This window comes from Nycticebus coucang, chromosome 22 (genome assembly GCF_027406575.1).
Source record: "Nycticebus coucang isolate mNycCou1 chromosome 22, mNycCou1.pri, whole genome shotgun sequence".
NCBI classification, from domain to species: Eukaryota; Metazoa; Chordata; class Mammalia; order Primates; family Lorisidae; genus Nycticebus; species Nycticebus coucang.
The window spans coordinates 3,592,504-3,614,053 of record NC_069801.1 but is presented as its reverse complement, the minus strand read 5'-3'; the positions used below and the strand labels follow the sequence as shown (position 1 = coordinate 3,614,053).

Here is a 21,550-nt window from a genome sequence, read left to right as displayed (position 1 = left end):
CAGGCCCAGCATGGTCCAGGCATCCTTGCTCTGGAGACAGGTGCCCGTGTCCCTGGAAAAGTGCCGGGACTCCTGAAGCCAGGACCTCAGTTGGCCCTGTGCTTTCGCTGTGTGGAGAGGCTCTAGCTCAGAGACACACGTTTCCCCAAGGCCATGCAGTGAGGAAGGTTTCTGTGCTTCCGGTGTTACACCAGGTGTACCCCATAGCGTTTGGGTTCGGACAGAGCACTGAGGGATTCACCTTGATGGGCAGGAAAGACCGCACCCAGAAAGGTCCTACGGGCCCTGTCCCAGATGGCTTTCCTGCCCCTGCTGCCCTGCCCAGCCCTGGCCTGGCACAGAGATACTCACGACTTGGCTTCAGCCTAGCACCCAGCTTGCCCTGCATGTCCCTGTGCCCTCTCTGGACCCATGGGCCACCCTGCAGCCTTTGTCCCTGGCTCTGGGGGTCTCTGCGCACGTGCCTGGGGCCCTGCCTGCCTCCCCAGCGCTCTGTCCACAGGCTCCTCTCCTGCAGGGTTTCCGTCCTGGGGGTCTCTGTGCACGTGCCTGGGGCCCTGCCTGCCTCCCCAGCGCTCTGTCCACAGGCTCCTCTCCTGCAGGGTTTCCGTCCTGGGGCTCTCTGTGCACGTGCCTGGGGCCCTGCCTGCCTCCCCAGTGCTCTGTCCACAGGCTCCTCTCCTGCAGGGTTTCCGTCCTGGGGGTCTCTGTGCACGTGCCTGGGGCCCTGCCTGCCTCCCCAGCGCTCTGTCCACAGGCTCCTCTCCTGCAGGGTTTCCGTCCCGGGGGTCTCTGTGCACGTGCCTGGGGCCCTGCCTGCCTCCCCAGCGCTCTGTCCACAGGCTCCTCTCCTGCAGGGTTTCCGTCCCGGGGGTCTCTGTGCACGTGCCTGGGGCCCTGCCTGCCTCCCCAGCGCTCTGTCCACAGGCTCCTCTCCTGCAGGGTTTCCGTCCTGGGGGTCTCTGTGCACGTGCCTGGGGCCCTGCCTGCCTCCCCAGCGCTCTGTCCACAGGCTCCCCTCCTGCAGGGTTTCCGTCCTGGGGGTCTCTGTGCACGTGCCTGGGGCCCTGCCTGCCTCCCCAGCGCTCTGTCCACAGGCTCCTCTCCTGCAGGGTTGCTGCCCGGAGCGTGAGCCTGGCTTGCGCTGCTCTGTTGCCCTCCTTCCCCATCTTGCTCCTGCCAAGTGGAGGATCCATATGGCTGGCTGCCAGGCCCCTTTGCTTAACCCCAGGCCTGGTGGTTTATTCATGGGGTAACTTGGGTTGTATGTCTAAGAATTGCAAAAAGGACCCCAACGATGAGGACTCCTGCCTGTAGGAGTGGTCTGGCTGGCCTGCTCTGCTGCTACCTTCCTTGGTGGGCTGGGGAGCGGGTTCCACCTGTGGGGCTGCCTGAACGTGGGCCCAGCTCTGAGCCTTTCTCCTCCACAGCATCTCCTCCGCCAGGGGCGGCCGGCTGTGCAGGTCTCACAGGAGCTCGAGGTTGTGATGACCGAATACGAGTGGGACACCGCGGCAGTGAGCGGAGATGTGACACGGTTTGGCAGTGTCAAGCCCATCGGCGTCCACTCGGTGGTGAAGGGCCGCCTGTACCTGACCTTGGCCAATGTGGGTAAGAGTCCCGCCAGCCGTGTCTGGCTCTGTGTGTTTTTCCAGTCACCTCTCATCTCCCCACTAGTAGGTTGGCTCCCTTGGGGCAGTGGCCACATGGTGGGTGCCACGTCATGGACACCATATGCTCCGTAGGGTCAGCAGGTCCTGTTAGCTCAGCTGCTGGACACCTAGCCCAGCTGCGAGTCTGTCTGGGGCCAGTTGTTTGGTCTTCCTTTCTGATGAGGATTCGAGGTCAGGAGTCCCCAGGCTTGCCTGTGTTTCATTTTGTTTTTTGATGCTATCCCTGGGGCATCTTGGTGACATTCCTCAAAAAGAGTGATGAGGCTCCAAGAAGGCTTTTCACTCTGAGCAGCAGCTCACAGAACTGATTCTCCATGGAAGGGAGAAAAGAGAAGTTCCCGAGCTCTCCTGCAGCTCAGAAGAGGATGGAGAATGTGTTTCCTTTTGGTCCAGCATCATGACCTTGTGTCAGAGGCGTCCCCAGGGCTGCTCATCAGAGGGACAGAGCCGAGTCCCTGTCCCCAGCCCACATGCCACACCAGTGATGGGCAGGATGTGTGAACTGGTGGCCAGGAGAGTCATGCTGGGACGTTCCAGAGGCTTCCACGAAGGGCTCTGACAGGATGGGGCTGCTGAGGGCCTGGTAGGCAGCAACACTGTGGGACCCAGAGTGCTAGTGGCAAACACACTGCCTCTTCCTACAGGGTACACTGGAATGCTTTGGATTTTTCTGGGCAGAATTGAAAATGCAACAGAACTAAGCTACTTGGGACTTCTGGGGCCGTGTCTATCGGGATGGGACTCAAAAGCTCTGTCATTGTATTAGGGAATTTTCCATTCCTCAAAATCCAGCCTGATTTTAAGCCCCGGAACCCCATGGGAGTTGGGCCGCACTGCACGGTGGCAGAGGAGCTCATTAAGTTTGGTTGGAGGATTCTGGCTGCTTGTTTACAAATGTAAAATCCGAGGCAGCCTGGAAAACAGACAATATGGAAACAGCAGAACTCAATTAGATTCTGGAGAAATAAATGAGCCACATGTGAGAAGCAGACATTACTCAGAGGCTCATATGACGGGAGGGAGTTGCAGGAAGCATTCTGCTTCTGAGACTGTGTTGGTTGTTTTTATATTTAATTTACCAGCCCACAAATGTGCAGTGACTCCACGTTTTAAAATCTTATCTTCAGAAGAAAGATTGTCTCCATTATATGTTATCTCAAATTGTCATTTTCATACTTTGCCTGCAAGAGGAAGATAAGCTTGCAGGAGAGGGCGTCGGAGAGGCAGCCTGGGACTCAGCGCCCGCTGGAGAAGGAGAGGTCTGAACAAAAGCAGACACACAGCCCTCTGCCACCAGTGCAGCAGGCTGGGGCCTCTGGAGTTTGCAATTTTAGGGAAAAAAGTGTTAAGATTTTTATTTCTTCATAAAGCTGGTTACTCTGTGGAGCTGCAGGCATCTGTCTGCAAACAGCTGGGTGATGGCTGCGGAAGCCTGCAGGGTGACAGAGCGCAGTGGAGCCTGTGCCTCGGCCTTGGCCTCAGCCCAGGCCTGGACCCTGCTTCGCTGGCTGCATTCATAATGCCTGTGTCAGTGTCTGAGGCCACACAAGCAAGCCTGTGCCACAGATGGGGCCACCGGTGGCCACCAGCTCCGCCCAGGCTTCTTCGCTCTTGTAATGGGGAGAGGACACCCCCTCCCCCTTGCCTGGTGGCTTCTCCTGCCAGATCAACTTCCTTTGCTATCTTGCGGGAGCTTTTGCTATAAAGTGATAGCGAGGCCTTGTTGTTTTCTCTTATCCCAATGATCATGGTTGTGAAATAGGATGGGGGTTCAGCCAGAGCTGGGTTGTCACCTGCATTCCACAGCCTCCTGGAAGGGCCTCCCTGGGAGAGGCAGTGTCAGGGCAGATGGCCCCACAGTTCAGTCATCTATGTTCTCAGGGGACAGACGTCAGCAAACCACACATTTCTTTTATTTATTTATTTATTGTTAAATCATAACTGTGTACATTAGTGCAATCAAGGGGTACAATGTGCGGGTTTCATATACAATCTGAAATATTCTCATCAAACTGTTCAAGAGAAGCAGGTGGTGATGGGCTTTGACAGATAACTGGATGTGCATCACTTAGGGGTGACAGGCCGTGCCCCGGGTTCCTCGGGAACCCTGCATGTCTAGAGGGAATTTCTGCCCCTGCAGCAAATGTGCTGGTCCCAGTGTGACCCTGTTTCTGAAGGGGAAGAAAATGTGCCCCAGGCAGACTGTGCCATGAGAAAATGCAGCGTCTGTGCTGCCCGACCCTTCTCGCACGAGCACAAGAAGAGGTAAGCCCAGCTCTTCTAGTTTTTCTCCACACACACTCGTGCAAATGTCATCAGAGGAAGTGGACTGAAGCCCAGCAGTGTCCCTTGTCCAGAAGGTGACATGCAGAATCACGGAGGTCCCACTTACTGCAGCTATCATCTTTAATCCCCCCTCCGAGAGCCTGAGCTCAAAGGATGATGGCTGCCTGCCCCCTTGCGCTGTCTGGGCCACCCCGACCTGGCAGCAGCTTCCTTGGGCCCTGTGCTCATCAGTGTGGCGAGGATCACCTTACACAAGGCCAACGCATGTTTTAGTCCCACGTGGGACAAAGGCCTTCTCATCTGTGACTCAGGGAACCTCTATCAGATGAAGATGGTTGAGAAAGCTATAGAAGATTCCAGGCTTCCCCCAGGTGTGGGTGGAGCCACTTCTGCCGTCAGGGAGCAGAGGGGCATCCTGCCCACTTATTGGACCTGGGAGGCTCCCCTTTGAGGTGGTCCTTGGGATGTGACGGAGAGCTTGCTAAGACCTGTCAGCCACAGATTGCCACCCCTGCCCCAAACTCATGCTGGAGGAGATGCCGAGAGCACGGAGCCTGTGCCAGGGCTGGGCTGTGGGAAGGAAGCTGGGACATGGGGGCCTGGTAGTGCTTCAGCCCGTCATGGGCCTAAATATCAACTCCAGTGCCTGGAATTCTGGCTCAGGCACTGGTGGGCTGGGTCCTCCCAGCTCCATACTCTGTCCTTGCCCCGTCCTGCCTCTGTCTGCTCTTCTTGCTCACAAATTTGGGAATCCCTGTGGATGCTGTCCCTTCCCTGTGATGTTTGCCCTCATATCTAGCATAGTGGTGGGAAGCTAGCAGGTGATGTGATTGGCGAACAAGTCTGGGTGCCCATCTGGCCTCAGAATCCCATCCTTCCTTGACAGCACGAGGTCCCGCAGGTCCCAGCCCACAAGATCTGAATGTCTGTCCAGAGACGGGCTTTGAAGTCAGTTTCCTTCCTTAGGGGCAGGGATCTCGATCCCATTGTGATAATAAGATGCTGTTTAGGTCACCAGTGGATGCCCTAGGGGTGGGAAGATGTATTTGGGCAGAGACTGGGTGGTCTCAGCTGGAAGGGCTTGCACTGTAACTGGACGTGGTAGAGGGGAGCCCTGGGAGGAGTGTGGAAGTGGAGGTGGCCATGCCAGGCCAGCACAGAGGAGGGGTCTCTGGAAGGAAGCGCAGAAAAGACAGAGCAGCCCCGTTCTAGGCACTCCTTCTCAAGAAGCAAATCCAGAGCGAGGAGGGAGTGGGCACTACAGGTGCCCTGGGAGGGCAGCCTGGAGGTGCTGGTGCAGGGAGCGGAGGTGCGGCAGGTCCTGAGCAGATGGGGAGGTCAGCGCTGCATCTCGCACATCACGATGCTGCGTCAGTGTCAAGGAGAAAGAGCAGTGGGACGAGAGGCTGTCAGCTGTCAGAGCATTGGCTGGAATGAGATTTCCCTGTAAAGAGATGACTGGATAAACATGTTACTGGCCTTTCTGGCTACTACCAGGGATGAGGGGAGGATGACTGGACAAGCATGTTACTGGCCTTTCCGGTTGCTACCAGGGGTAAGGGGAGGTGGCCCTTCTCAGGATATCTGTGGGAATTCCTTTTGGACACCAACTTTTTCTTAGCTGGCTGAACCTGGCCTCAAGGCAGATTTCTCAGAATGTCAAATGGGTGGCTGGACCCCATGTTAGAGCACTCCATGAACTTTGAAGTTGGCTGTGGGGACTGCTCTGAGCAGTAGAATTCCACATCTGCTTGGGCAGAATCCTGGAGGAGACAACTAGCACGTTGGCACCTCGGCACAGTCGTGTCTGAGCTTTGGATTTGAAAAGACCTGTGAAGGAGACAGCAGCCTAAGCAGATGGCTGAGGCAGCCCAGCAGGGGCTGGCATCTGTGAGAACCCCCAAGAGGACCACAGGGACTTAATTATGGGGGTGCAGGTCTTCATTGCTGTGGCATGGGCTTTGAGCCCACCTGCTCGTGAGCTCTTCTGGAGACTGGTTGCTGGCTGTCTGCAGTTTCTAAGTCTCCCTTTCTCCGCCCCTAGATTGGGGTCTTGCCCCCCACAGTCTTTGAGCGGGACGGTCATTTCTTGAATTGATGCCTTGGGCTTCACCAGCTATAGTTCTGTATCTGGTTTGCAGCTCCTTTCTGAGAACCAGGCTGCCATCTCCTTGGTGCAGAGGGGTGCCCTCACTTAGAGCAGCTCAGGGCCTGCTGAGTGCTTCGGAAGGATGAGCGCTCCTTTCTGACCTGTTCAGACCTATTCTAGAGAGAGATGTGCCTGATGGGCAGCTGGCGGTGAGAACTCCACCTTGTTTGCCAGGAGAACTGGGTTGGACAGGGGTTGTGGCTTGCCCCTGCAGCATCTGATGTGCCATGCACCCAGCACAGAGCTTGCCCTTGAAAATAGCAGCTCCTGGAATCCTGTAATCCCTCTGCTGGGCATATACCCAGAAGACCAAAAATCATAACATAACAAAGATATTTGTACCAGAATGTTTATTGCAACCCAATTCGTAATTGCTAACTCATGGAAAAAGCCCAAGTGCCCATCGATCCATGAATGGATTAATAAATTGTGGTATATGTACACCATGGAATATTATGCAGCCTTAAAGAAAGATGGAGACTTTACCTCTTTTCATGTTTACATGGATGGAGCTGGAACATATTCTTCTTAGTAAAGTATCTCAAGAATGGAAGAAAAAGTACCCAATGTACTTTTGGGGAAGTGGGAAAGGGAGGGGAGGGAGGGGGGTGGTGGGTAGAGGGAGGAGGATCGGTGGGATCATACCTGTGGTGCATCTTACAGGGGTATTTGCAAAACTTGGTAAATGTAGAATGTAAATATTTTGGCACAGTAACTGAGATAATGCCAGGAAGGCTATGTTAACCATTGTGATGAAAATGTGTCAAATGGTGTATGAAGCAAATGTATGATGCCCCATGATCATATCAATGTATACAGTTATGATTGAATTAAAAAAAAGAAAAAGAAAGAAAGAAAATAGCAGCTCCTGGCAGGGGAGAGGGGATGGAATGCAGAGCAGCAGGTGGCTCTGCAGAGGCCAGACAAGGGGCCAGCCATGTGGGAGAGGCTCCTGCCTGACCCTAGGGCTGAGGGAAGGTCAGGGTCAGGGGTCACAGAGAGGTGGGAAGCCCAGGGGAGGGGCTTCCACTTCTAACAGCTCCCAGGAAGGTTGTAGGATGCCCCGGGCCTGCAGGTATGCAACATTGTCTCGTTGGAACTGGGGAAATGAGGAGCACCAGCATTCTGTGTGTGACTTGGGTAGCGCACTGGGGACGTGACTTCATTAGCTGTACTCTGTCTGCCCCTGAGAGTTGAGGCAGAGGTTCGGGTCGTGGCCTGCCCTGGTGAGCGCTGCACCACTGGGACGGCTCACATTGGCAGGCTCTGCTCTGTGGTCACTTGTCTCCCTGTGGACATGTTAATCCTGGGGCCTCGTGCTGCTCTCCAGAAGCTTCTCTTAGGGAAGCTGGTTTGTGGAGGATCTTCCACCCTGAGTTGTAGGTGTGGTCCCATGTTTGCACGCACGATGCACACGGCCTTTCTGTGAACAGTGCAGCCTTCAGAAGACCAAGTGAGTTGTGAATGCGCCCTTCTTGTGATTTACAGCTCCGGAAGTGAGGACCTGTGTGGCGGTGACCTTGAGTGCCACATGCTTTACTTCATCATGAGAAATTAGAGGCTGCTGCAAGGGCAAGAGAATAAAAAACCATAAGATGAAAGAGTTCAGAGAAAAATAACCTCCCACCTTTCCTCTCCCAACTGCAAGAAAGTTCAGACTGGAGAGTGGCGTAGGGGGACGTCAGCACACTGGTGGGCGCGGTGGGCTCCTGATGTGGTGAGCTGTCTGTTCCATCAGACTCCGACTTGCATTAGTACCTCATGCCAGGGGTGTTTTTCATTTAGGTCACTTGTGTGAACAGAGAGTGAGAAATTCCGGCTCATTGCCACCGTCCAGATCACGTGTCATCTCAAATGACGGAACCAGCTGCTTCCCGGGAGGCAGCCTTCTCACGAGTGGAGTCCCAAGACGTGAGTCGAGACTCTTGGACCCACATGCGGGTCGTGCGGGTGGGTTGTGAGCCGTAGGTGGTGTTGGGGGAGGAGGAGTGAGGTGGAAAGGCGTGTGCACGTCTGGGTGTGTCAATGCACCTGTGCGTGGAGGGCCAGGCTGTGGTGCTCCCTCAGGTCTGGGGAGTGTACCCACTTAGAGCAGCTTAGACACCTGCCAAGCTCCCTTCTCATCCTTAGCCCAGAACCATCTAGAGCGAGACATGTCTGTCAGGAAGCTGGAAATCCCCCCCCTTTGTCACAGGAGACACATAGACCCCATCAGTCCACCACCTAGTGGATCTAGTGCCCTCTAGACTGGGCTCTGCAGGCCAGCTGTGCTGTTCCCAGAGCGGCAGTGATCCCGCGAGTGACATCCGTGCTTGGTTAGCAGCTGATCTGCAGGGGAAGAGCAAATGCAGGAAAGGTCAGGATGAGCATGGACGTGTTTCACAATGAACTTGAAATTTTTCATGGTATTAATAGGAGAAACAAGCCAATTATGGAGCTTGGGAAGAAAGACCTGGGTTTAGTGAAAATATTTTTCACAGCAGGGGAACTCTGAAGTTGTTTCCATCCCCTTAAAATCTGAGACCTCATAGACCTAAGTATAAAAGACCTTCAGCCACTTCCTCAGGTCTTGAGATGGTCCCGTGTGGACTCAGAACTGCCGTGGGCTTTCCTGTGTTGGTGGCTTCTGCCTGTGATGGCCCAGAACAGGTTTTCTAGGAGAGGTCCAGAGCCGTGGCCTGTTAGAGCCAGCGGCAGGGGTGGGGTGGGAGGGCATTTGGGTTCCTTTTGGCAAGGCCTCCAGGACCCCACAAATGTCCTGGAACTCCAGGCTGTACTTTGTGCATTCTCTTGGGAGAGGCTTGTGATGCTTGAGGGGTCTGTAGTCCAGGATCCGAGATATAAGTAAGGCAAGAGTCTATTCCAGGCTGGATTCCTCATTTTAATATTGAAGAAACTGAGGCCAAGAGAGGTCTGGGGACTTGGCAAGATGTGCTTGGGCATGTGGACTTGCTTTGAGTTGGGTTCCCTGTTTGGGGTCAGTGCATCCTCCTCCCCAGCTGGAGGCAGGTGGAGGGCAACTACACGGTGGGAGGCCCCTGCACTCCAGAACTTGGCCTTGGGGCCCAGCAGGTCAGGCCTCAGCCTGCAGCCTTGGAGCTGGAACCAGTAAGGATTTGTTGAGACGATGGAGAACTCCTGAGGTCAATTCCCTCAGTTCCTGTGATCAGAACCATGGCAGGAGGTGTCACTGGAAAGCTCAGGTCTCGAAGTTCTGGAGTTAGGAAGTTGCACCAAAGGTTCTCGGTGCTTCTTTCCTCTCCCCAAGTGTGGTCCCCCACAGTCACTCTGAACTTCATTTCTGGTTTTGTTGGAACCCAGAGCAACATTTATTGGGGTGATGAGTCTGAAAACCCCAGCTCACTGCAAACCCCGACCTGCCCACGTGGGGCCGTGGCCGCAGGCAGCTCAGACCTGATTTCTAGGCTGGGTCTTCTGCATGCCTGTGCCGCAGAGACACGTGAAGTGTTCTTTGGGGCAGCCATTGAAGGCCAGCTCATGGCATATGAAAAGCAAGTAAGTGGCTTTCAGATAGAATGGCAGTGAGGAACCTGGAAACAGCACTTGTTCACTTGTGATGAGGAAGAGGTGGGCAAGAGGGGGAGACTAACCACTGGACCTCGGCGTGGGGTGCCTCCCTAAGGGCCTCCCGTGCCTGTGGACAGCAGACTGGGAGCTCAGGCTGGCGTTAGTTTCCTGAGAGCCAGGAAGGACCCTGGCCCTCTATCGAGTGCCCCAGACCTGCCCTGCCTGTGCCAGCTTTAGCGACTCTCCAGGAACCTGTGTCAGCTGTGATGTGGCCTCGTCACAGAGCACGGTCTCTACTGATAACCTTACGCCATAGCTCTGTGCCAGAAAGAAGAAAGCATCTGTCCAGGGGTGGCTACTCTTATGCCTGCAGGTTGGGCCCTTTTTAAAAGGCTTCTCTTTGCTAAACGGCTTTCACTGTGTCCAGGGCTTGAGTAGAGCCTCCCCCAAAGTGGACAGGCTGCCCCAAAGCCAGGCAGCCCAGTTCCTGGGCACAGGGTTGCTGTCAGCTCCTCCTGCCACTGACAAGCTGCAGGCCTCTTTCTGGCCTATGGTGCAGCCCCTGAGAGCCCCTGACTCCTGGTCTGAGCTCCAGGCTCATGATGCCCCTGCACAGAGTGAGTTTGAGGATCTACTATGATAATGCATCTGAGGGCTCAGGATGGTACCCATGGAGGGGCTGCCTATGAGCGAGGCTGGCAGTCCGGGGTGTGTCAGTGGGCCCTTTAAAGTCCTGAGAGTGTGAGCTTCTGAACTCTTTCCCCTAGGAAATTGCACAATGGCAATTTTGTATCTAAGCACCAGAATCAGAATTCCTCTTCCTTTAGAGGCTGGTGAAAGGAGGGATGCCCTGGAGACCAAGTTGTCAAGTGATCGTCTTTAGCCATATCTCAGACCTCACAGGTTGGAGCAGGCACACTCTTTGAGCCCTCCCTGGATAAGGAGGTTCTGGGAGGCCAGGCCTCGCCTGCCTGTGGAGGGATGTGCTGTGTGGCCACCCTGATGCCTTCTCTGACCCTTTCAGGTGGGAAAAATGTGGTCCAAGCGCAGAAGCTGGCTGACGTGGACAGCGAGCTGGCGGCCGTGCTGCTGACCCACAGCCGGGGGAGCAAGGGGCCCCCGGGTGCTGGCCGTGAGCTGGACGCCGTCCGCAGGCGCAAGCTGGAGCGGATGCAGTCAGTGCGGCTGCAGGAGGCTGGCGGAGAACGCGGCTGGCGCCAGACGAGCACCCTGGTGAGGCCTGCCGCCTGCACCCCGTTCCCCGATGGGCTCGCTCATCTGTCTCCAGTGGTTGCAGAATGTTAAGAGAATTGGACTTTCCCGGCCACCAGGGGAAATTTTCAAGTCAGAATTATTTGGAGAGCTTGAGACGATTCTTGGTTTTCACCCCTGGAGATCCTGGTTCTCTGTGGTTTGGGAGGAGCCCTCAGAGCCTGGGTTTTTAAGGAGGTTCTGCAGGTGATTCTGAGTCCCCCAGGTTTGGGGACACAGGCTCTGAAAGATTTACGTATCTGGGGTTGTCAGTGTAATCTTTCTGACTAGAAATGTTCCCCTTTTTGGCTATTTAGATATTTAAAATCTAAATAGAGCCTTCAGTATTTGCAACTAGGAAATGGGAGGAGAGCATTGCTGTAACCCAGGGGTTCATAGAAGACACGGGCCACGGGGGCGAGAAGGATGTTCTGAGATTCCCTTACATGAGGCAGCCCGGCGTGAACACAGGGCCACTCAGTTTCATCTGCAGCCTGGGGTCCAGGGCACTGGCTGGCCCTGAGTGACCGCCGTAGTTAGGGTAGCATGTGTGGCTGCAGGCCTGTGGGAAGACACCCTCTCTGTGGCCCTCAGAGGGCTGGCAGGTTCATCTCTTTGGGGAGGTTGCAAGTGACAGCCTGAGGTGTACTGGCCTGCAGGGTCTCCAGGGCTCCCTCGACGAGTGAGCGGATGCCCTGACACGTGGAGCTGGGATGATCTTAGTTACCCTTGGTATTTGCACTGTCACGGGGGTGCCAGCACAGGGCTGCATGTGGCCACCAGGGACTGGTTTTCCATTCCTGCCCTCTGTGTCCTGGCTCTGCTCTCAGGCCCCTGTGGTGACCTCCCAGCAGCTCCAGGGCTGCTGCTGGTGGGAGCAAAGTGGTGCTCCAGTCCTGAGTCCCTTGTCTGCATCTCACGCCTCTGAGAGCTTCACTTTCCAGGGATTCCAACATGTGGCTCCCAGGCCTCCCCGCTCTGCCTGGGCAGTGGGTTCATCTCTGAACCAGTGTCAGGGCCCCTGGTGGGTATGCTGGATTCTGTAACAGGAGCCCTGAGAACCCCATCACACTTCCCTGCATGTAAGGGAAGAGAGTGGCCAATGGGGACTAAAATGTCACCTCTCTTTACTGATGACTACTGATATAGCTAATAGTAGAGACTGGGCCTGGTACTGAGCTTGGTCTGCAGACACGCTTGCTGGGCGTGGGCAGTGCAGGCCGCTGAGGGCAGGACCTTCATTACTCAACCTGCAGCCTGTGCAGGAGCCCTGTGAGCACTTGGTGCTGCCCTCCCGGCAGGTGGATCCCACAGAAGAGGAGAGGGAGGGTGGGGCTGTGCCTGCCTGGCTCCTGCCCTAGAACCTTCTAACCAGCCGTCACTCTGTCTTCTCTGGGGTACTGGCTCAGTGTCCTCTGTGGGATGGAAGGAGGCATCAGTGGACAAGAAAGTGCCCCCCTCACAGCCCCTAGGATTGTGCATCTCGCCCCACCACTTTGATTATTGAATTCACAGGGAACCAAGATGTGGCCATTACGGTGTCCCACCTAGGACAACCAGTCTAATAGGCCATCTCCACCCCTGTCCTCAAGTGGCCACAGGCCTAAAACCCACCACTGTGTCATCCTGGGACCACTTTACTGGTGGGCAGAATAGATCCTGTCCCCTTAGCTAGGGCCATGAGCAGAGAAACCCAAGAAACCCAAGAACCCCAAGATTGAGAAGCCACCTGTTGCATTCTGATCCACGGCTGGCCTGTTGTCCAGCACAGCCTGTCAGAGGGTCCACTGTGTTGAAAAGCTCTAATGGTCACAGACTGGTGGAGGGAGGCCTCCACGTCAGCACGGCCACCTCCCATTTCCAAATTCCAGGGAGAGGGGAGAGGCTTAGAATCAGCGCTCCTGCAAAGGAAAGGCTCAAGTTGTGGGTAGTGGAAAGGCTACATTCAAAGTCATTTGCAGCAGAGACAACACTCTGTCCTTAGCTTTAGAGTTACAGGCTAGGGCTTAGTGTTATGGCTCATGTCTATAATCCTAGCACTTGGGAGGCTGAGGTGGGTAGATTGCCTAAGCTCATGTGTTCTAGACCATCCTGAGTCAGAGTGAGACCTTGTCTCTAAAAATAGCTGGGCGTTGTGGTGGGCGCCTGTAGTCCCAGCTCCTCAGGAGGCTGAGGCATGAGAATCGTTTGAGCCAAAGAGTTTGAGGTTGCTGTGAGCTATGACACCACGGCACTCTACCGAGGATGACAAAGTGAGACTTCCATCTCAAAAAAAAAAAAAAATAGTTACAATCTGAGAGCATTCAGACAGCCTATCCCGCAGAAGTCTCAGCCTCCTGAGACTGCAGCTTCCCAGTACCAGGCTAGGGCATGTTCTCAGAGCAGCTGTAGCCCAGCTGACCCTGCGGTGGCCTCGTCCAGGCCTCAGATCTTGCAAGGCAGGCGGCGATGGGCTCCCATTTAATATAAGGCCCATGGGAAAAACAAGCCAGTCTCCATGCTTGGCACATCTGTGCTGGCTGAGCCCACTGGGTCACTGGGCACCAGAGGTGGTTGCCAAGGCCGCGTGTGGGTGGCTCCCACTCCATCCTGGAGTGTCCACACCCTGACCCAGCGTGAGGTCAGTCAGGGCACTGAGACTCAGCAGGCCAGGGACACGTCCCCTCCCATGGGCTCTGGTGGCAGACAGGCTCCTGGTGCTATGTTGGGGCCCTGGCCAGGTGAGCCCCATCCACAATCTTAGTTTTGGAGCTGTCCTTTCCTCTTTGGTTTGAAGCCTCTGATGCCTGTTTCCCACTGTGCCTGGCACCAACCCCGCAGCTGTGAAGAGCCTCTTGGGAGCACGTGGGTCAGGCTGACCAGCCCCCCACCCTGTGGCCAGTGCATCCCTCTCCCCTGGGAGGGCACAGCCAGTTGATCTCTGTCCACCACCAGCCAAACCCACCCTGACCACATGGTCAGGAACAGGGTGGTTCTGGTGATTTTCCAGAGGAAATTTGGTACTCGGGTGGGGGTCCGCAGCAGGGGCCAGCACATCATGCCCCTGATGAGGATGGTGTGCTTAGGACTATGTCCACCCTGTGGCCCGTCTGGCAGGCTCAGCAGAGTGTCCGCGCCCAGCACTTGCGGGACCTGCAGGTCATCGCCGCCTACCGGGAGCGCGCCAAGGCCGACAGCATCACCAGTGCGCTGAGCCTGGCCATCACCACGCAGCACACGCTCTATGCCTCGCTGGGTACCGCCGAGTTCTTTGAATTTGCCCTCAGGAACCCCCACAACACGCAGCACACGGTGACCGTGGAGATTGACAACCCTGAGCTCAGGTGGGTTGTCACAGCCCCAGCCCAGATCTAAGCCAGGCACAGCCCCTCCTGTCACAGCCCCAGCCCAGCTCTAAGCCAGGCACAGCCAGCTGCCTCTGAGCTGGCCAGTCTGCCCAGAGCGCAGCCACTGCACCTCCTGCTCCTCTGGGGGCCGCCTCTTCCCTGGGGCCCTTCCTGGAGGACTCCTTCCCTCCCCAGCCTCATCGTGGACAGTCGGGAGTGGAGGCACCTGAAGGATGCTGCTGGTCTGCACACGCCGGTGGAGGAGGACATGTTCCACATGTGCGGTGGCATGGCTCCCCAGCTCTTCCTGCGCCCCCGGGAGACCGCCCACATCCCCTTCAAGTTCCAGAGCTTCTCCATGGGGCTGCCGGCTTCAGCACAGGTGCGGCTGGACACATGGCAAAGTGCCATTCAGCTAAATGACCATGGAGACTGCGATGCTTTCAGGCTTTTGCCAGTGTCTCTTGCCCCACCCCCAAGTGGCTGAGTCATCCTTGGGGCCACTCTGCTTGTTAATCGTCAGGTCCATGGCCCCCCACACTGTGCTTGGCCCCAGAGCTGCCTCCCACCTGGAGGCTGTCCACAGTCTGGATTGTCCCCTCCTTGTTCTCTTTACTAACTCGATCAAAGCCTTTCTTACTCCTTGGTGGAGCTAATGGCTCGGAATCTTTTGGTGTTTCCTGCTCTGCGGTTGCTGCTGCTGCCTCTTCTCACAGCAGCCTGGGGGGTGTGTGTGGGGGAGGTGTAAGCCGTCCTGTGTCTGAGACTGGGCAGGGGCGTTTCAGCTCCTGACTGACCTTCTGAGCCAGCTCTGTGGGGTGATGGTCATCACCTGAGGTGGCCTGAGGGATTCCTGGAGTCACATGGGTTTCCACACTGGCTTTTGGGACAGACCATGGGTCTAGTGGGGGGACCTCAGGCAGAGCTGGGTTCCGAGGGACCTGCCACTTCCCAGCTGATGACAGCTTCAACTTCCTCTTTGGTGTGATGAAGCTGGCTGGTGGCAGTCATTGTCCGGAGGGTTGGTGCGAGAGTGAATAAGGCCATTAGCAGGAGCTCCCGTAAGTTCAGGTGCTGGTCAGCCGAGAACTCCGCCTCCTGACCTGAGTGTGCTGACTGTCCTCACAGGACTCTGCCGAGCTGAGCTCCGAGAAGGGCACAGATGCTGCACCGCTGTGGAAGTCCAGTGCACTGCCCACGAAATGTGCCAAGGTGAGGGTGCAGCAGGGGACAGACGGGTCGCGGGAACTTGGGGATTTCCTACGGTCTGCTGGATGAGCCGAGTGTGACCTCAGCCTCACCCCACTCTGCCCTCGCGTGTGCGTGTGCATGTGTGTCTCTGGGCACATACGTGTGCACATGTATGCACAGATGCATGTATCTACAGAAATAAAGATTATCCATTAGCTGTCCAAATCAGTGCATCTTTGGTCAAATACTTTTTTAGTAAATAGCTTTTTTAAAAATAGGGAATTTTTGTCTTTTGGTGGAGGCATGGCCTCTTTTTACCATGTGGGACCAGAGGTCACGCTCATGTGCTTGACCATGAACACGGCCACCCCAGTACCACCCTGAGGACCTGGTGGAGTTAATGTCAGGAGAGCCTTCTGGAATGATTTCTTTACACACCCATCCAGGGTATAAGAGTGGGGTTGTGGTCGAAGCAGGTTTTGATGTTGGGCCTGTAGGACTGTCACCAGCATGACAGAGAGCGGGGTCTTACTTAGAGAAGCAGCTGTAGCATGCCTGTGTGTGGACCTCGCGCTGGGCACTGGCCTCGGCCCTGCTCTGGGGCCCCCTCGAGAGGCACCTGCTGCTGCAGACTCTGCTCCTGCCTCTCTGACGGTGCCTGAGCTTCCCTTCTCATTTGAGGGGTGAGTGGGTCCTGGCGATAGTGGAAGTCTCCCTGCTGTCCAAGGAGGGACATGGAGCTGCCCACACCCCTCCTGCCAGCTGTGACGCCCAGCAGGGTCTGTTCTGTCGTAGGTCCTGTTCCGAGCGAGCGGCGGCAAGCCCATTGCTGTGCTCTGCCTGACCGTGGAGCCCCAGCCCCACGTGGTGGACCAGATCTTTCGCTTCTATCATCCAGAGCTCACGTTCCTAAAGAAGGCCATCCGCCTGCCTCCCTGGCACACACTTCCAGGCAGGTCCCCTACTAATCCTGGGGCTGGCATTTTGCAGGTTCAACTGTTTGGAAACAGTGTGTCCTCAGGGGTGGAAGATGGTGGCATCATGTAACTCTGCCCTTGGCTTTGCAACTTGGAGTGGCAGCCTTCCTGCTTCCTCCGAGATGACAGGTGAACAGTGGGTGGTTACTTTGACTGTTCTAGAAATCACGGCTCCTGTGGTCCAGATGTGTCCCTATGAGGTGTGCTTGGGGCACACTCGCCTCCTCAGTGGCCACTGAGTTTGCCAGAGGGTGCCATTTAGAGCAGAGTGAGGACATCCGTCTCCACAGTACTTCTTGGAGGTTCCCTCTGATGGTTCCCTGAAGACATGGCCAGGAGATGTGCCATGTCAGGATAAAGGGCCAGTGTCCTTGTAGGAGTGCTGTCCTGGGTAGAGGGGGCAGCAGCCGTTTGCCCAGCAGGTGTTTGCTAAGCACCTGTGGCAGGCCCAGCCTGTCCTAGATGATGTGACACGCAGGGCCCTGTGCACCACAGGCCCAGGCTGTGGCGAAGACTTTTTCTTGACATTTTCACTGTTCTAGGTGTACGGGCAAGAATGCCTGGCGAGCAGCCCCCAGTGCACGTTCGATGTAGTGACCCAAACGTCATTTGTGAGACGCAGAACGTGGTAGGTTGTGTGGTGGTCCCAGCTGAGGCAGATCCTCTGGCAAGTCCCTCTCCCCAGCCTGGCATCCTCCGGCCCCAGCCACTCTCTTGAGAGACCCTTCGCTTTTTGTTTTTGATTAAGTGGTTTCTTTCCAAGGTGCTAATGGGCTATTGTGACAGACCAGTGAGAACTTTATGAATGTATTTTTATTTTTTCTGCTAGCAGATCAGTTCCTTGATCATCTGAATTTAAATTTAAAAGTGGCATGAAGCAAAGTGAATAAAGTGAATGGTAATTAAGGCACTTATTAATTACCATTTTGTAAAGGAAAAGGCAATAATTGTATTATGACTAGTTAGAAAACTGGATAAAATCTCCTGTAGAATGTAATTATCGAGATCCATATAAAATCAAGAAGCTAATGTTCCCCCTCTGCAGTGAACAGAACAGTGAATTCCACCTAGTAGAGAAAATTAATAAATTCATTGGGGTAGGGGTTGGCTCCCACCTGCTGTGGCCAGACCTGGATTTGGGGGCCAGGCTGAGGTCAGGCAGAGCCGAGGAGGAGGGTGGTGGGGGCCCTGATGTGCCCACGTCTGTTTGGCAGGGCCCCGAGGAGCCGCGAGACGTGTTTCTGAAGGTGGCGAGTGGTCCTAGCCCGGAGGTCAAGGACTTCTTTGTCTTCATCTACTTGTAAGTGTGCAAGCCCCAGGCCCGGGGATGAGGCGGGGCAGGTGTGGGAGCTGGGGGTTTGAGTGTGGACCCGGCCCCTTCCTATACTCTTAAGTGGGAGCTCCTCGGGCCTTTGTCTGGGGTGGGACTCCCCGGGCTTCTCAGGCCTGCAGCAGTCCTGGGCAGCTGTCCGTTGTGTGTCTACCAGGGAAGGAAACAGCAGTGCTGGGCATGGCCCACAGCCTCCTGACATTGTTTCCTTGCTGAATCTTCAAGCTGAACTGAGGGAGTCAGGCTGTGTCCCTCCTGAGGAGATGGGATGTGGCTGGCCACTGTCCTTTATGTCTGAGGACTGTGGTGCAACCCCCCACCCCCCACCCCCATTAGAACAAGCAGGTCCCTTTACTGTTTGCTTTGAAGCTGTATCTCCCAGGCCTCTGAGAATCCTCAGAACAGGGTAGGGTGTGACCTGACCATGTGTTTGGGGATGAGGCTCGTCCAGGGCATACATTTGGCCAAAGCTCACCTTGCTGTTCACCCAGCACTTAGTTCCTGAGCACCCTCAGGTGAGGCGGTGTCCCAGGTGCAGAGACAGGTGACATGTGAGCCACAGCCCTGCTCAAGGGCTTCCAGTTTAGGTGGGAAGCTGTGATGAGGGTAGCTGGGCCTGGCGCCGTGTCCTTGGACCTTGCCCTCCAAGGCTGGTCCCATGTGGCCTCTAGCAGCCCTCGTCCCTCTCTCGGATTGGTGCTGCTGTCAAGGGCGTGTGCAGATGGTTCCTGTCCTGCTGCAGGGACCGCTGGCTGGTAGCCCCTGCGCAGACATGGCAGGTCTATCTGCACGCACTGCAACGTGTGGACGTCTCCTGTGTCACCGGCCAGCTGACCCGTCTGTCTCTTGTCCTTCGGGGGATGCAGACGGTGAGGAAAGTGAGAGCTTTCACCTCACACCCCCAGGAGCTGAAGGTATGGTCTTTCTGGGGGCTGCTCTGGGCCTTCCCTTCACCCCAGCTGGAGAGGGACAGCAGGCCCTGGCACACGGCTCAGAGGTTGGCCCCGATGGCAGCTTTCACTGCGCCTCCAGTGACTACAGATGCACTTTCACCAAAGGCTTTATTAAAATCGTCTTTTATTAGATGTGTCATTGGGGGTGAGTGACGTATAAATAAGCCCAAAGACCAATTTTTAGAATTCCTGCAGGGTAAACGATAGTGGGAACTGTGGAATTAGTGAAGCCACTGTATGCATGTGGAAGGTGAGGGCAGCTCTGGTCAGGGCCAGCTGGCCCATGTCTTAAACTAGCTAGTTTCCCTTCTCCCTCTGCTGAGGTGGCCCTGGGGGAGCAGTGACCATGCAGGGGGATGAGGCAGCCCTGACTTTGGGGTTCCAGATTTGGGCTGGCCCTGAGCGAGCCTGTGGCCTTGGGTTCTCCATCAACTGGCTGCAGGTGCTTGGGAAGCCCCTTGTTTGCCACCTGTGAATGGCTCTGCCCTGACCGGCCGCTCTTGTTCTTGAAGACAGACCCCAAAGGGATCTTTGTGCTGGCACCTCGTGGGCTGCAGGACCTGCATGTCAGCGTGAGGCCCCTCAGGGCGGGCAGCCGCTTTGTCCACCTCAACCTGGTCGATGTGGACTGCCACCAGCTGGTGTGCTCGTGGCTCGTGTGCCTCTCCTGCCGCCAGCCGCTCATTTCCAAGGTCTGTATGTGTGGTGAGCGCAGGCTGAAGGGATGGGGGTGGCCTGAGCTGTGTGCCTCGGGCCACCTAATCTAGGGTTCTGTGTAGGGTGGGGGTGGGCAGTGCTTGCTGCTGCACTCTCTGGTCCCCAGGCTGGAACCCCCAGAGAGCTACTTGGAGGTACCCCGGGCCCTGGGCCACCCACAGTGCAAAGTCGGCCAGTGGCTGTTCCTGCAAGACTGGCTACAGTATCTCCCTGTCCCTTCCCGCTACAGGCCTTTGAGATCACATTGTTTGTGGGTGAAAGGAGAGGCACCAACAAGCTCATCACCTACACCAACCCCTACCCCTCCCAGAGGACATACCACCTGCACAGCGACCGCCCCGACCTGCTGCGGTTCCGGGAGGAGTCCTTCCAGGTGCGGCCGTGGCCCAGGTGCAGCAGCGCCTTGCTGGCCGGGTACTGTGGGCAGGGTGTTCAGCGCTGCCTTAGGAGAGATTCCCTTGGTCAGGACTAGTCTTCAGAAAGTCCTGGGATGGTGACAAACGCCTTCCTATGCTGAGCAACCTGATGTTTCTTCATTTGCCAGAGGTTTAGTGATGCTTTTCCTGAGAGTGGGGAAGAGCAGTGGCCCAGGGGTTCTCACCATGACGCTGGAAAAGTTAGATAAGACAATGAGTAGGCCTTGGGTATCAGACACCTGTCACCCTGCTTCTGGGCACTGGGGCCTTGGCAGGTGTACAAGTACATCCTGAGGGCTTGCAGTCCTTGGTCAGCTCACGTGACCCCCTGTTCTGCTGGAGATGTGCCTGGCTGTGTGGAGAGGTGGCTGCCGAGGGTGCAGAGAGGCCTGGGTGGATGCTGGGATTTTGACGCTTATTTCCAGGTTGGAGGAGGAGAGACCTACACGATCGGCCTTCGGTTTGCCCCTGGCCAGAGCGTAGGGGAGGAGGAGATTCTCATTTACATCAATGACCATGAGGACAAAAACGAGGAGACGTTCTGTGTGAAGGTCATCTACCAGTGAGGGCTGGGGCGCTGGCCGCTCTGCCCATGTGCCTGCACTAGCCGTGTGGCCTCTCCTCCCACGGCTTCAGTGGACCTCCTAGACGACCTGTGAACTTGGCTGAGGGAGCAGGATCCCGATCCGTGTGAAACGCCCCTGTCCAGTTGAGCTACTGACACCCACTGAGGCCAGCTTGTGCGTGGCTGTGGTGGTGGCGCTGGCTTGGACGCAGCATTTACCCAGGGCACACGTGAGGCCTGTGTCGTCTCCTTCTGTAACTTTGTTTTGATTTGCTTTTAGCAAAATGTATTTTATGAATTATCCCAAATGATAAAATTATGTTTTTCTTACTGGATTTTCTATAAACACATTATTTGCTATGTAGTGTTTCAGGCTGGTATTATTTCATGTCTGATTTTTAAGTTATCGAGGAAAATACTACACTAAACTTTTTCACAGTTCCTCTTTTGACAATTTCCTTGGGGTTTCTGTCTATAGCATAAGCCTGGTTTTCACCTGAGGAAAGTGTGGCTGGGGGCCAGCCAGGTGGCTATGTCCAGCACTCTCATGCAACGTCCATCAGGCCTCCCTCGGGGTGGGGAGGTGGGTGTGGAGACCACTGTTGGCTTCCAGGGTGGTAGGAATTGGGTAGGGGGTGCCCAGGGGCTGCAGACCTTGCTCTTCTGAGTGGAAGGTGTGCGGTGTCTGGCATGACCTAGGAGAGCACATGCCTGCTGGTACTTGGGGGCGGGGGAGGGGAGAGGTCTCCTCCTCACAGAAAAGGTCAGCCGTGGCTCTCGGTCCTCCACCCAGGATACAGTCTCACTTTCAGAAAGAAATTCTGCATGAACGTCAGATCCTGAAGGTCAGAGCTATGGCTTTTCCTTGCATCCTTGCCAGGGGGAGTGTGACACCCGGGTGGCAGGCACTGGGCAGCGTCTCTGTGTCCAGGGGCTGCTCTCCACTTCCCTGGAGGCCTCCAGTTCTCTGATGGCCTCACAGAAATGACTGATGCTTGTTTTTTCTTTGGAGGGAGTTGGAAGTTTTTATAGGCAGCCCCCACTATAAGAGAAGTCCTATTCAAGGAAAGGACTGTAAGATGCCTGGTCTCTGTGCAGAAGGCGCCTGATAGTCCAGAGAAGACAAGTGTTAATTCCGTCAAGCCCTGCACTCAAGGCCACTGTCCAGGTCAGCCAGGGGCAGATGCC

General features: G+C 55.7%; 1 protein-coding gene across 6 annotated transcripts in view; it reads left to right on the top strand.

The window, feature by feature from the left end:
• The window catches only part of NPHP4 (nephrocystin 4), a 112,643-nt gene extending 91,919 nt beyond the window's left edge, over window positions 1–20,724 (top strand). For all 6 annotated transcript variants that reach the window (XM_053576564.1, XM_053576563.1, XM_053576566.1 and 3 more), the window contains 13 exons: window positions 1,431–1,611; window positions 7,894–8,019; window positions 10,661–10,869; window positions 13,984–14,210; window positions 14,409–14,595; window positions 15,342–15,425; window positions 16,200–16,356; window positions 16,924–17,009; window positions 17,596–17,681; window positions 18,454–18,625; window positions 19,177–19,356; window positions 19,611–19,754; window positions 20,223–20,724. In XM_053576564.1, the coding sequence (XP_053432539.1) occupies window positions 1,431–1,611; window positions 7,894–8,019; window positions 10,661–10,869; window positions 13,984–14,210; window positions 14,409–14,595; window positions 15,342–15,425; window positions 16,200–16,356; window positions 16,924–17,009; window positions 17,596–17,681; window positions 18,454–18,625; window positions 19,177–19,356; window positions 19,611–19,754; window positions 20,223–20,363 (1,980 nt within the window). In that variant the 3' untranslated portion in view covers window positions 20,364–20,724. The remainder of the gene's footprint in view (window positions 1–1,430; window positions 1,612–7,893; window positions 8,020–10,660; window positions 10,870–13,983; window positions 14,211–14,408; window positions 14,596–15,341; window positions 15,426–16,199; window positions 16,357–16,923; window positions 17,010–17,595; window positions 17,682–18,453; window positions 18,626–19,176; window positions 19,357–19,610; window positions 19,755–20,222) is intronic.
• Window positions 20,725–21,550: the final 826 nt, after the last annotated feature.